This window comes from Sceloporus occidentalis, unplaced genomic scaffold (assembly GCF_023333645.1).
Source record: "Sceloporus occidentalis isolate IW3139 unplaced genomic scaffold, rSceOcc1.0.p SCAF_7, whole genome shotgun sequence".
Classification (NCBI taxonomy): domain Eukaryota; kingdom Metazoa; phylum Chordata; class Lepidosauria; order Squamata; family Phrynosomatidae; genus Sceloporus; species Sceloporus occidentalis.
The window spans coordinates 54,683,503-54,699,064 of NW_028316987.1; the positions used below are offsets into that span (position 1 = coordinate 54,683,503).

Consider the following 15,562-nt stretch of genomic DNA (forward strand, 5'->3'; position numbering starts at 1 on the left):
TGCACTGGGTGACACCCCAAAAAAGGGGTAACATCCATTTGGGCCGTCTTTCTGCTGGGCCCCTCCTATTTTCACCACTGAGGCAATGGCCACACCAGTGGTCTTCTCGTGAGTAGGGAGCTGCTGCGGCAGTCTACTGGAGAGTAAGCAGCTGCCAAGGCTGTGTACTTGAGAGTAGGGAGCAGCCACTGTGATCTACTTGAGAGTAGGGGCTCGTTGCCACCCCTACTCGCAAGTAGATTGCCAAAGCCACCCCCTACTTGCGAGTAGAGTAGACCATTGCTGTGGGGAAGGAGAATGGGTAAGTGAGCACTTTTGGCCATGCCTCCCAGCAGCCCCATCCACACCAGGTGACACCAGCAGCTAATGTTTGTTTCCACAGTATAAACTCATGGGTACAGGTTGAGTCTGCCATATCCGAAACACTTGGGACCAGAGGTGTTTTCGATTTCAGAGCTTTTTGGATTTTTCAATATTTGCATATACATAATGAGATATTTTAGAGATGGAACCCATTTCAGCAGGAGAGAAGAGGCAGACACGGCTCCTACATGTGTAACACCAGAGACAGATGTCCATTTCAACTGCCACCGCCTTGGCCTTGGAACCTTTGTGGCTGAAAAATGGGTTATAAATATTACTACTATTACTACTACTACCTTTTCTGTTTGGTATAAACCTCATACACATGTCTGAGGGTAATTTTTTACACAATATTTTTAATAATTTTGTGCATGAAACCAATTTAATGTATGTGTATGTGTAGATATCTCATTCACCCATGTGGACAATTTTGGGTTTTGGACTATTTCTGAATTCTGGATAAGAAAGAAACAATCTGTGTATGCCTGCCAAATTGGAAAAATCTGATCTCAAAAATATGATATGAGTGGTAAGACTGACAAAAGAAGCTTATGTAATTTTAGACAGCTTCCAAGGCGCTATAATATTCTTTATTGTTGTTGCTGCATACAGCTACCCTTCTAGAAACTGACCAGCTGATTTTCAACAGATAATCGTTTGACCACTAAAAAATCCCAGCATGTTAAAAATTATAGTTTTATTTTGCCTACACTTTCATAAAAAGCACAGAGAAGCAGCTTCAATAATATATAGTAAGGAAAAAGAAAAGGAAGATTGCAGCATGAGACCTTTAATGTTGGACTGGATGGCCCTTGCGGTCTCTTCCAACTCTATGATTCTATGATTCTAATAGAGATGTCAATTCAAAATAGACATTGTAAATATTTTAAGAAGACCAGGCTAAAGAAATTAAAACACTGATGATTTTGAAATGCTTTCAGCATGTGGCATTCGACATACTGTATAATAATTTTTATCCTTATGAAACAAGAAACAAACAACAAAAGTTGTTTACTGGGTTAATTTCTCTAAATGTTTTAACCTGAATCTATATTTTATAAATTCTTTAACAAGAAACTGCCAGTTTATGTGCAGTGTTTAAAACTATCCCTTTCTTAGATGGGCTGATTATGATGCTTCTAACAAGATCACATAATGTTTGTCAGATCTGAAAATTTTCTTGAATTAAACAAAATGGGTGGCTGCCATTAGCATTTTAAAACAATGACACAGACGTCATATCAGCTAATAAGTAAACTGTATTTATTCTCATTGTGTTTAGTTAATCATGACATATTTAATTTCTACTATGTTTATTGGATTTGCCCTATGATTAAGTCTGAATTCAACCCTTCATATTATAAAATGAAAATGGAGCTTTCTTCAGAAGATAAGAAAAATACATATGTAATACAATCTGTTGAAAGGTCCTCAATTACAAGTATGTGCAGCATAAGCAAAATCCACTGATTTCAATAGGATTTTGGATGCTTAATGTCTGCATAGGATTTGCAGCTGGCTTGGTTACAATTGGATAGGTATATTCTGAAATAACTTAAATGTTTGAAATCACTTCTACCCAAAGTAATATACATCCCAGCTGTTAGAAAACTAATCTGTAAAAGCACCTGTGTGGGAAAAGCAATCTGGCAATAACAACTGAATTTGGGCAATTTAACCATACTTTGGGCTGAAATGTTAGAAGATAAAGCTTCAGTATATAGAAAATGGAAGAGTGAATCAGTGTAGATTGACCATAACCAAAACAATAGATAACATTATATGATGTAAGTTATAAAATTTACCAAAAGTTAATAAAATATCAAAATTAAGTTAAGTGCTCACCAGTTATTTCAGTAGCTTTGTACTCATTTTTTTTGTCCTTTTCACAAAAGGAGACAAATAATTGCTCTTCCGTTTATTGCTAGAGTAAATAGCTTGAGCTTTATTTAAATAAAAGAAGAAAATTCAGCCAGGTTTTCCAGATTCTACCTGAGGGCACAAAACCTATCCAAACTTTTGACCCCCTCACCTATGAGTATAATGTAATTACAATGCATGTGAGTAGAGGGGAGTAATGGATCCATAGTAAAACAACAACTATAAATCCTATGGTTCTAATTCACAAATTAATTATCTAGTAATCTAAAACAATTATGGTTCCACTCATTGTGTCCATATACAGTTCCCTTCCCTAGGTACTGTATAATTTTCAATATAATCATACTGCAACTTGGATGCAAACTGCTGTCAGTAGGAAGCACCATAATAAAGGAATAATGGAATTGGAAGGGTCCACAAAGTTCATACAAAATTATCCACGAAGTTCATACAAAATTATCCTACCGTAATTATTTTGCATTACTAATTCACGTGCCCCCTGAAAATCTCCATCACTTTAAAAAGATTAAATTGGTGTCTATGGCCCAAAACAACATGCAGAAATAATCCAGTTTGAAATCACTTTACCTGCTCTGACTCAATGCTAGTGAATACTGGTGAATTACAGTTTTGTGAGATTTTTAGCCTTCTCTGGCAGAGAGCTCAGGTGCTACAACAAACTATAATTCCCAAGATTCTTTAGCACTGAGCCAGGGCATTTAAAGTGATCTCAAACTGGACTATTTCCGCTGAGTGTTTTGGACCTATATTACACAATTAAAGGAAATCAGATTCATAAAATCACAGAGCTGAAAGGTATCTCAAGGGTCATATGATCCAATCCCTCTGCCAGTGCAGAAATTTCACTGCTAAGAAATACCTAGCCATTTAATTTGTTTAAAAATCTTCATTGAAGAAAAAGTTCACCATCTTCCTATGCTACTATCAAATAGATTTTACCATCAAGATCTTCTACTTAACATTTATTTGAGATCTTCCTTCTTGTAATTTGAATTTATTGGTTGGGTTCTGTCCTCTGTAATAGCAGAAAAACGCCACATTTTGCCTTCCAGGTTACAGCTCTTCAGATATTTAAAGATAGCTATAGTATAACCTCTCATTTTTCAGACTAAACATACACAGTTCCCTGATAGGGCTTGGTTTCCATAAATTATCATCTTGGTCACCTTTCTCTGGGAGTTCCAGCATGTCAATGTCCTTCTTAAATGGTTGTGCCCAGAACTGGACATGGTATTCTAGGTAGAGTCTGACCCTTTGCAGAATCGAGTGGTGTTATTATTTTGTGGTTTGATCATTGGATGATGACTCTGGAGACCAGGGTTCAAATTCCGACACAGTGATGGAACCCCACTGGGTGATCTTGGGCAAGTCACACTCTCTGAGCCTCAGACGATGGCAGTGGCAAAGCCCCTCTGAAGACACTTGCCAAGAAAAGGTTTGCCTTAGGGTTGCCATAAATCAGAAATGTCTTGGAGACACACAGCAACAACAACAACAACCAGCATATTTCTATTGACACACCTATAATTGTATTGGCTTTTTTGTGCCATATCATGCTCTTGACTTACCTTCAGCTTGGGGTCTAGCAATATCCAAAATATCTGTAATATTTAAAACTGCCTACTTCAGGATGACTAGACATCCTCCTTTTCCCAGACATGCCCTACATTTCAGCCTTCTGTTCAGGAGGAATTCCAAAACGTCCTCTATTTTGAGCCTGACTGAGAAGCATAAATTTACATTTACGTGAATTTACATAAATTTACAATGAGCTTTTATTTTGGAATGCCCTACATTTGTTCTTAATTGTCTTACATTTTACAGTTTCTTGTCCTCCTTTGCAGTTATGACATCTGTTCACCTTGGCCTACAAATAAAGCTTAATAATAATAATAATAGTAATACTATCTTAGTAATAAGTGAGCCCTTTTTCCCTGAGGCAACTATTCTAGCATCCTAATGCCCCATTCACACTACACAATTACAGTCCACTAAGGTCCAAAACACACTGCAGAAATAATACAGATTGAGACTACTTTAACTGCCCTGGCTCGGTTCCAGGGAATTCTGGGAACTGCAGTTTTATGAGCCATTTAGCCTTCTCCGTCAGAGAGTTCTGGTGCCACAATAAACTACAAATTCTCAGGATTCCCTAGCACTGAGCCAGGGCAGCTAAAGTGGTTTCAAACTGGATTATTTCTGCAGTGTGTGTTGAACCTAACTACCATCATTGCACTGTGGATCCTGGAGCTTGTCTTGATGCACTAGACCTCTCTGATGGAGAATTCGAAATGTTTTCCCCAAAACTGCAAATCCCAGGATTCCATAAGATGTCGTCATGGCAGTTAGAGGTGGGCTATATACAGTGGACCCTAGTTATATGCTGGGGTTTGGTTCCAAGATCCCCCGTGTATAACAAAATCCGTGTATGCTCAAGTCCCATTAAATATAATGAAATAGCAAAATGGTATCCCTTATAAAAATGGAAAATCAAGGTTTGATATTTGAAATTTATACATTTTCAAACCGTGTATGCTTGAATTGGTGTATAAAAAATCCGTGTATAAGAAGGGCCGACTGTGATTGTGCAGTGTGAATCATTTGAAATCTTAGCAGTTACATCACGACACTAAAACAACTGACACAAAATGTAAATTATTTAAAATATTTTTACTCTGCCTTTTGGTCCAGAGACTTTTGAGGTGGTTCAAAAACAACAGTAATAAAATACCATGTAAATTAAAAAAAAAATGGATTTAGGACTTAATTTCACCTCTACAGAAAAACGTGATCTGCACTATGAAATCGAAATCCTTTAGATTTTTTAGCAAAAATTGCTACCAAAATCATAATAAAACCACTCAATGTATCCTGCCCATGGACTCCTTTGTAAAAGCAAAGTTCCACTGTGGTGCAAACATCTGAAGTCATAGATCCTGGTAATTTTTAGAGATTTTCCTAAAACCCATGCCATTTATAACATTTTATATGGACTCAAACATGTTATGGTCTGTGATAACTGCCATGGGTAACATTCTCTCTAACAATCCTCAGGACAGCAGATTGAGAAGGTCACTTTAAAAATATCTTTCTGGATCTTTAATTTTGAATCCAGGTTTTTGCACCATGAGAAAGCATTGGTGCTGTGATTTTTATATTTTATTTTGTTAAAACAGATGTACTATGATGGTAGCTTTGGATGAGGTCCAAAACACACTACAGAAATAATCTAGTTTGAAACTACTTTAACTGCCCTGGCTCAGTGCTAAGGAATTGTGGGAATTATAGTTTATTATGGCACCAGAGCTCACTGACAGAGAAAGCTAAATGTCTCACAAAACTACAGTTCCCAGAATTCCCTAGCATTGAGCCAGGGCAATTAAAGTGGTCTCAAACTGGATTATTTCTGCAGTGTATTTTGTACCTGAATTTCATCTAAAACTCATAGAAATGAAATAGGATCTATTTTAATTAAACTAAGACTGACTTATACCCAGAAGCTGTTGCGGTGTTGGTGTGCCTTTAAGTCATTTCTGACTTAAGGCGACCTTATAATGGGGTTTGCTTGCCAAATATCTTCCGAGGGTGTTTGCCATCACCATCCTCTGAAGTGGAGAGAGTGTGACTTTCCAAAGTTCACCCATAGGATTTCATGGGTTAGTGAGAATTCGAACCCTGGTTTCCAGAATGGTAGTCTGACACACAAACCACTACACCACACAATGTTTTCACTTCTATTTCATATTGCCATGCTACTCTGCTTCTACCTAAAGTTAAAATGGCCCAACTGAAGAAATAATGCAGTTTGACACCACTTTTAACTGCCATGGTTCAAGGCTAGGGAATTCTGGGGACTGTCATTTGTTGTGGCACCAGAGAAAAGCAGTTGGGTCATTTTAAGTTTAGATAGGTGCAGAATAGCACAGTAATATGAAACAGAAGTAGAAGTGTGGTGTAGTGGTTTGAATATCAGACTACCACTCTGGAGACTAGGGTTCGAATCCTCGCTAACCTATGAAACCCATTGGGTGACCTTGGGCAAGTCACACTCTCTCAGCCTCAGAGAATGCCAACTGCAAACTCTCTCTGAAGAAACTAGCCAAGCAAAACCTCATGATAGCGTCGCCATAAGTCAAGATTTGGAAGGCAATGCAGGCTGTGATTGTTTTAACATACAAACAACAGGCCTTTCACCAAGCCGTCTTCTTATAAAGGCAATTGTTGTGGCCATTTAAATGTTATACACAAACTGCTCTTGAATATGTGCTTTTCAAAGGTGGGAGGAGGTGGAAATATAATTGTAGTTACCACAGGTTTCCTCACACTGGTGGGTAAAAAGCCTATCACTCTGGGGACCAGGGTTCAAATCCCCACTAACTTAAGAAGCTGGTGACCTTGGCCAAGCCATACTCTCTCTGCCTCAGAGCATGCCAACACCAAACCCTTGCTGAAGAAATTTACCAAGAAAACCCCATTAAAGGGTCACCATAAGTCAGAAACAACTTGAGTGCATGAAGACTATGTTTGTTTTAACATTCAGAAAACAGGCCTTTCACCAAGTCTTCTTATCAGGACAATTGTTGCGGCCATTTAAATGTTATACACAAAGTGTTCTTGAATATATGTTTTTCAACGGTGGGGAGAGGTGGAAACATAATTTTAGTCACCACAGGTTTCTTTACACTGGTGGTTAAAAAGCCTACCACTCCAGAGACCTGGGTTCGAATCCCCACTAACTTATGAAGCCCAGGTCACACTGTCTCCACCTCAGAGGTTGCCAACAGCAAACCTTTTGTGAAGAAATTTGCCATGATAGGGTCATCCATAAGCCAGAAACGACTTGAAAGCAATGGAGGCTATGATTGTTTTAACATTCACACGAAACAGGCCTTTCACCTGTTCTTCTTATAAGTATGAAACAGACAATTGTTGCGGCCATTTAAATGTTATACACAAAGCGCTCTCTAATATGTGCTTGTCGAAGGTGTGTGTTTGTGAGGATGGAAATATATAACTTTATTCACCACAGTTTTCCTGACACTAGTGGGTGAAACAAGCCCACTAAAAGGAAAAGAGATGCCCAATATCTGATGGAAGGAGGCAGCCCAGGCAAGGCCCTGCCCTTCCATCTATCCATCATCCATCCATCCCCCCAACATTTTGCTCCCCCTCAGCCTCAGGGGAGGAAGAAGCCCCGGCTGCTGGGTCCCTTTCCTCCTCTCCAGGGAAGGAGGGCTGGGTGTGGCGAGGAGGAGGCCTGGGGATCATCCACTCGAGGCGGGGTCTTCCTTCCCAGCCTTTTCCCTTCCAAAAGGCGGCGGAGGGCCAAGAACTAGGGTTGTGTTTTTGGGGGAGGGAGGGACGTTTTGGGGGTTGGGTTGTTACTATTATTATTATTATCATCATTTTTTATTGTTGGGTTAGAGGGCCTTTTCAGTGGCTTTGTTTCTTTTTTACAAGGGAAGACTTTGGCCTCAACGCCTGTTAGGATGGTAAGTCTTTAGGGAACGTGTTTCTTCGCAGGTAACGAGTAACTTCTCCATGGATATCGATGGATGGGGCGGAGGATGCTGAGGCAAACCTGCCTCCCTTGGGAAAGCGGACCCAAACGTCCTCCCTTTTTTCTTCTCCTTCCCCGGACCCGTCCTCCATTTCAGCCTTATTTCTGTCCAGGAGGGATTCCAAAAGGTCCTCCATTTTGATCAGGGCTTTTGAAGCTGTTTTGTGTTTATTATTTTTGTGGTGAGGAGGGGAAGGGAGCCAAAAGTCTTGGCCTTTTGGAAGTTAAATGGCTGGGGAGGGTCCTAAAGAGGGGAGTTTTAACAGGTCTGTATGTTTGGTACCACAGGAGAGGAGGACTATATACATACACACACACTATATATATGTGTGTGTAACATATATACACACAATCACTAAGAAGCATTGTGAGTGTATATATATATATATATACACACACACAATCCTTAGTGTGTGTGTATATATAGACACACCCACTTAGTGATGTGTATGTGTATGTACACACACACGTACACGTATATACGTAGTGATGTGTGAGTGTGTGTGTATATATATATATATATACACAATGCTTAATGCTTGTATCTGTGTATATATTCATATACACTGTGTGTGTCTATATATATATATATATATACACACATACTCATCATTAAGCATTGTGTGTGTGTGTATATATATATAGATATATAGATACACACACACATATATATATATATATATATACACACACACACACATACAGTCCCTAAGTACTGTGTGTGTGAGTGTGATACACACGCACTGCTTAGCGATGGGTGTCTCTATACACAGCATTGTGTGTGTGTGTCTGTGTATCTCTATACAGATATGCTTCTTAGTGATGCCCAAAATGGAGGACGTTGTTGAAACTCCTCCTGGACAGGAGGCTGAAATGTATGCCTATGTGCCCTTAGCCGTTATTTTCCTTGAGAGTGCCCTGCGTTTTGCGGCGCCTCGTCCTCCTTGGGCGCCATCTTGGTCACTCTCTCTCAGCCAGGGCAAAACTCTTCTTCTCTGGAAGAAACGAGGCCGCTATAAGCCGGAAGGGACTTGAAGGCCCAGCAGAAGAGAGAGGCTGCATCCATACTGAAGAAATAACCCGGTTTGGCAGCGCTTTAACTCTTTGTTTGGCTCAAGACTATGGAATTCTGGGAGTTGGAGTTTGTTGTGGGGCCCAGAGCGGAGCTCCGCTCCGCTCTGGGCCCCACAACAAACTCCAACTCCCAGAATTCCATAGCAGAGAGTGAGACAAAGTTAAAGCGCTGCCAAACCGGGTTATTCAGTATGGATGCAGCCAAAGAAGGAAGCGGGGCGGGAAAAGGCGGGAAGCTTCCCTCGCCATGCTTTGTAAGGGCTGCCCGCTTCGAAGGGCTTCTTCTTCCCTTGACTGCAAAAGGAGGGCGAGGCACCGCAAAATGGAGGGGGGGAATGGAGGAGGAGAAGGACACCAAACGAAAGTGAAAGCCACTCCTAGAAAGATGTAAACCGCGTCCGCCGAAGTAATGATGTTCCGTCTCTTAGCATTACTTTAGCGGTTGAAGAGCATGGGGATCCTGAGGTCTAGTCTAGAGGAATTTGGTTTGGGATCCCTTGGTTTCTTAACAAATGAAATAAGGGATCATACTTTCTTGAAGGAACCATCTATGTTTTGCATTCGGTTTTGAGGTACCTAACAAAAGCAGTATCCGCACTATGGAAATATTCCAGTTTGGTGCCGCTTTTAACTGCTATGGATCAGTGCTGTGGAATTCTGGGGTTCTTTGATGCAGCGCTAGAGCGGCTGAATGTCTCACAAAACTACAAATCCCAGGATTCCGTAGTATTCAGTCATGGCGCTCAAACTGGTGTCAAACTGGGTTATTTCTGCAGTGCGGATGCAGCCAGGGTGACACGTGTTAAAATCTTGCCCATGAGTTGGGTCTTATAAAGGGATGCTTGTGAACATTTTCAGAACCATTTTCCAAAAAGAAAAAAAAACGCAAAATTTACTTTAAAAGTAATTTTAAAACACCCGACAAATCCCAGAATTCCCTTGAGCTCTGGCAGTTACATTGGTGTCAAACCGTATTATTTCCGCAGTGCAGATGCAGCCTTAAATTATGATGAAAGTGGAGGACGTTTTGAGATTCCTCCTGGACAGGAGGTGGGAAAGGAGGGAGTATGACGGAGTAGTAAATCCTCTCAGGGCCCTTGTGGCAAGGCTTAGTGTGTGTGTTTGTTTGTTTGTCTTGGGGGGGGGGGTCACCATTTTGTCCGACAGAGACGGTGAAGGAGACTTGAACCAACTCCCTGCTGAAGGGTGATGTCCTTGGAGGACTTTCTCCTGCAGTTCAGGGGAGCTAAAATCAGCTTTTGGTTTCTCTTTCCCTTATTAGACTAGGAATGACGCAGGGAGGACGTTTGTGGGAGAGGAGATGAGCCTGAAGGTCCTTATGAAAGGAGTCCCTCTTTCTTGTATCTACAGTTCTTGGAATTAGAGGCAGTGTGGCCTAGTGGTTTGAGAAAGAAAACCCCATTATAGGGCCACCATAAGTCAGAAACCACTTGAAGGCATGCAGCCTACTCTGGAGATCAGGGTTCAATTCCCCATTTGAGCATAAACAACCTGATCTTAGGCAAGTCACACTCTCTCAGCCTCAGACAAGGTGACCAGGCGTCCACCCTTTCCATGACATTTCAATTAGGAAGAATGCCAAAAGATCCTCTATTTTAAACACAACTAAAAAGCATGGATACAGAGAGAGAGCTTGTAGCATCTTTGAGACTAACTGAAAGAAAGAAATTGGCAGCATGGGGTTTCTTAGAGCTCAGCTTGTGCACTGACCATCATTAAAATTGAATCTGAAGCTTCATTTCCATACAGAAAGGATTCATAATTTGAATTGACATCCTCACATACCAGTGGCATATGTATGTCTGTACCTGGCATCCACTCTGCCAAATGCAGCTGAGGAAGTAGACGGAAGTCTACAAAAGCTTGTGCTGCCAATTTCAGTTAATCTCAATTTTATTTTGTAAAGCCCTACATTGTAATTGAATGTCCTACATTTCACAGTGCCTTGTGTTCCTTTGTGGTTAGGACATCTGGTCACCCTGGCCTCAGGATGGCAATGGCAAACTTCCCTCTCAAGAAACTTGCCAAGAAAATCTCATGATAGGTTTGCCTTATGGTCACCATAAGTCAAAAATAACTTTGAGGCACACAACAACAATAAACTTTGAAGTAAGTCCTGCTGTCTTCCCTGGGACTTACTTTAGGTAAATCCTTATAGGGTTGAAGACCATTTCAAGTGAACAGGTCCAAAGTTGCAGGAATGCATTAGGCATGTATAGTTTGTTTAGTACATTGTTGTTGTTTGTCTTCCAAGTCTTTCCAGCTTACAGATCCTAAGGCGAATCTCTGTGTGTTGGTATGCCTTCAAGTCGTTTTGATTTGGGGAATCTATGTGTGTTTTTTGTGCCTTCAAGTCATTTCAGACTTAGGGCGACCCTAAGGCGAATAGGGTTTTCTTGGCAAGATTTGTTCAGAAGAAGCTTGCTATTGCCTTCCCCTGAGGATGAGAGTATATCACTTGCCCAAGATCACCCAATGGGTTTTATGGCTGGGTGCGAATCAAACCCTGGTCCCCAGAGTTGTAGTTCAACACTCAAAACACTGTGCTACATTGACTCAAGGTGAACCTATCATCAGGTTTTCTTGGCAAGTTTCTTCAGAAAGGAGTTTGCCATTGCCTTCCCATGAGGCTGAGAGAGTGTGACTTGCCCAGGGCCACCCAGTGGGTTTCATGGTGAACAGGGATTCAAACTCTGGTCTCCAGAGTCATAGTCAACACTCAAACCACTACATCACACAGGCTCTCACAGTTTGTAGATTGAAGTTTAATTAACACAGGTCCAAAACACACTGCAGAAATAATCCAGTTTGAAACAGCTTTGACTGCCCTGGCTAAGTGCTAGGGAATCCTGGGAGTTGTAGTTTATTGTAGCACCAGAGCTCTGACAGAGAAGGCTACATGTCTCATAAAACTACTTCTCAAAATCCTTTGGCATTGAACCAGGGCAGTTAAAGCAGTCTTGGACTAGATTATTTCTGCAGTGTGTTTGGAGTATAGGCCCAGTCTGGACGGGCCGAAAAGGACGCCCTCGTCACGTGCGAGGGGTGCCTTGGTGCCGCTTCTAGATGCCCCTCGCACGTGACGAGGGCGTGAAAATGGCGGCGCTCTGTACAGACTGGCATTGCCATTATGACGTCGCAAGTGTGCCATTGGCACACTGCAACATAATGGCATTGCAAGAAGAACCTGCTTTTTGTGGATTCTTTTGGGTCCACGGGGAAGGCCCACGGACTAAAACCAAGCACCGGCAGGCCACCCTTTTTGGGCGGTCTGTACCCCGCCTTTGTCACTCAAAAAGAAGCTTCTTTTTAAAAAGTTTGTTTATGCATTTGTTTTACAAGTTGCAGGTAGATCTCTTCACTTCAGGGGTCAACAAAAAGCTAGTCAGTTTTTTTGCAAGGTTTCAGTTCCAATAAGCAGAGGCTCAAAGTGCAATACTAGCAGCTTGTCCAGTAGGAGTCCATGATTTCTTTTCTCCCTTTACCATCATCTCTCAGGACCTGACAGCAACTGTAGTCACAGTAGGACTGTATTGTGCATGAACCACTCGGGAGCCGTGGTTTCTTCCAGTGCCTTCCACAACCACCTGGCTTTTGAGGGAGGCTTACCTATGGTTAGGATTTTTGGATTGGGTAATTAGGTACAGGCATATCTCAGTTAACAAAGCCTCTCACAAAGAAGTTCCTTTTTACAGTCTTCATGGCTCCCAAGCCTCTGACTTCCTTCTTGTCTTCTTTTTAGCGGGAAGGTTTTTTTTAATTAGCAGCAGCAGTATTGAGAAATTGATAAAGGAGGGCTGAAGAAACATACTTTTGGTGTCTGGTTGTAGCAGTTTGTCTGCAGTAAACAATAATAAAATGGAGCTTGAAAAGTATGGGTTTTTACTCTAGCCAATCCTGCTGTATGCCTACATCATGCAAGATAAACAGCTGCTGCCTGCAGTATCCTGTGCCTAAGGATCCATGAAGATCATCATAAAAGGCAGTGGGAAGAGCATGTAAGGGGTTGCTTTATCAACTATACCCATTGTATTTTAAAAAGCCTAGATCTGTACGTTTAACCACCAAAATGGAAACAGTAATAAAAGTGGAGGCGAATGAAAAAAAAAGTCGTCCCTGGATACATTTTGGAAGAAGCTTTCAAGTGGTTTCTAGAAGATTCCATATGTTTATTTATGAAAGGCTTATCTGACCTGATTGGTACTTTTCTCATGTGCATGTTTTTAGTTTTGGATAAAAACTTAGCTGGATCGTGGTTTGTGGTGTTGGAACCTATGCTAATTCTTTTTGTTATTTCTGCCTCTGTTAAAGAGATAATGTGCAAGACATACTTGTTTAACTGAAGTATGAATGCTCCTGAAACTTGGCTTTAGAAAAAATAGTGTTTTTAACATTACCAGAAGTTAGCAGCCTCTAAGACTGGGTTGGTAACACAATAGCTAGGGAGATGGGTGTTCGTGTGACGGGTTTTTATCCTGGCAGGTATTTAATGAAATTTTTCAGGTTACGGAAGTCTGATGGCTGGCTAGGCTATGTACTGGCTGTAAACAGTCAGATCAGTCTGAAAACTACTGACGTGCTTTAATCTCTTTAATTGAAAAATCTTAATATTTCAAAACTGTTCATAGCTGTTAATGTTAACAGATATGTATAATGTTACATAGAACAATAATATAAACATGATACATGAAAAGTAATGTGGAGATGTGATTTTACTGGAACCTGCAAGATAAGTAAAGCTGGCCAATATAGGCTATTATATTCATATTATAGGCAAACTAAAATGTAAAGGGCTTGAAAGCTATACACTTGACTTCTCTTTATATTCTGTCATCTGTGCCACATATTACTCTTACACTCATGATATATTCATATGTACTTCCTAGACTAAAGTGTGAAAATGCCTCCTAAGTTAAAGGCAGACTCTTTATGAAACTATTTAACATTTCTTTGCAGTCTGCTGGAAATCAAGATGCTCAGAATACAAGCATTTCTCGGGAAGAAAACATTCAGTTGCCTGCAACAAGCCAAGGATATGTTCTTCCTGAAGGGAAAATCATGCCAAATACAATTTTCGTGGGAGGAATTGATATCAGGGTATGTGTATTGTTGTATGCCATCAAATTATTTCCAGCTTATGGTTGAACCATATCACCATGATTTCTTGGCAAGATTCGTTCAGAGGTGGTTTGCCCTTGCCTTTCTCTGACTGAGTATGATTTGCCCAAGGCCACCCAGCAGATTTCCATGGCTGAGTGGAAGTAATCAAACCCTGGTCTCACAAAGTCACCATCTAGCTCTGAAACTACTGTATCATGCTGGCTTTCTGTATATGTCTGTACCTATTTTATATTGTATTGAATTGAATTACGTTTATGTCCTGTTCCATCCTGAATAATCAGCAGTTTATTTAACAATGTAGCACTAGGTGGATTCTGGCTTGGTAGGCCAAGGTTCCATCTTAAACTAGCAGTTAAACAAGTTTTTGTAAGATTTCTGTATACGTGCTGAGCAAGAATTCATCAACAAAAGGCTATATACACAAACTCACCAATAAGGAGCAAGCACAGTTTCCAAATTCTTTGCATCTTATTCTGGTGTTCTAGCTGTTATATCAGCACACCATTTCAAGGTGGAACATTGCTCAGAATGTTTTGTACCTGTTTAACTTGAAATCACTAGGAACATAGAATATTTTCTAAGCAGACTTTTTTCTTCAACATAGTTATTTCATCTAGGCCGTATGGTCACTTTCTGACTTTCTAAATCTCAAAACTGCAGCCTTATTAAAATAACTCTCCTCCCCTAAAAAACCTGGATACTTTTTGGTTCAAACCATGTTAAGACAAATCTGTCTAATAAATTATAGCCACTAGAATTTCTTGATTTAATTTTCTTCTTGCTGAGGGAGCTGATACTAACTTAGGGCCTGTACAAACTGGCACTTTGTGCCGGCCTGTGGGCAGAGTCAGGGCTCAGCGTCCTGACAACACTTGCCCTAACTCCACCCCCATGGTGCCATGATGGTGCGTGCTGCTGTAGACAGCACGTGCCATCATGATGCAACGCCATAGAGCCGTGAGCTGTGAGGCTATGGCGCTCCTTGGAGTGCGCAAAAAGCTGTTTTTACGGCTCCTTTTTGTGCCCTCCAGAGGCTGGATCAGGGCCGTGGCGTGAGGATGCTGCGGCCCCAATCCGGCCAGGAAAGGGGCGCCTCCCTCCGCCCCTTGGGAGCAATTATACAGCCCCTCAATCAACATATTTCCCATTCTTTTGTTTTTTGCTAGCTTTCTTAATTTCACCCAAAAATACTCAGACTGTCTTAATATAAGCTTGGATAAGTTCTATTTCTCTCACTTCATTCAGCAACAGTAATTGCGATAGGGTGATATAAACTGAGAGTTCATTGTTTTGCTAAGGGAGCTTTTAAAAAAATTGAAGCAGTATTTTGAGAATGACAGTATTCACCTTTGTATGATACAATGTATCTCTAGATGGATGAGACGGAAATTCGGAACTTCTTTGGAAGATATGGCACGGTCAAAGAAGTGAAAATAATCACTGATAGAACTGGTGTGTCCAAAGGGTGAGTAATGTATATAGGTTATTTTAGCTCCATTGGTGATATTGTAACCATTATGG

At 40.8% G+C, this 15,562-nt stretch overlaps 1 protein-coding gene across 4 annotated transcripts in view; it reads left to right on the top strand.

Moving 5' to 3' along the window:
* Positions 1-279: 279 nt before the first annotated feature.
* The window catches only part of DAZL (deleted in azoospermia like), a 32,664-nt gene continuing 17,381 nt past the window's right edge, over positions 280-15,562 (top strand). The window contains exons 1-3 of one of the 4 annotated variants that reach the window (XM_089532975.1): positions 280-301; positions 13,877-14,017; positions 15,415-15,506. In XM_089532975.1, the coding sequence (XP_089389101.1) occupies positions 13,979-14,017; positions 15,415-15,506 (131 nt within the window). In that variant the 5' untranslated portion in view covers positions 280-301; positions 13,877-13,978. Of the gene's footprint in view, positions 302-7,439; positions 7,758-12,744; positions 12,919-13,876; positions 14,018-15,414; positions 15,507-15,562 lie in introns of those variants that run through there. The other 3 variants (XM_089532972.1, XM_089532973.1, XM_089532974.1) reach the window with 3 other exon arrangements.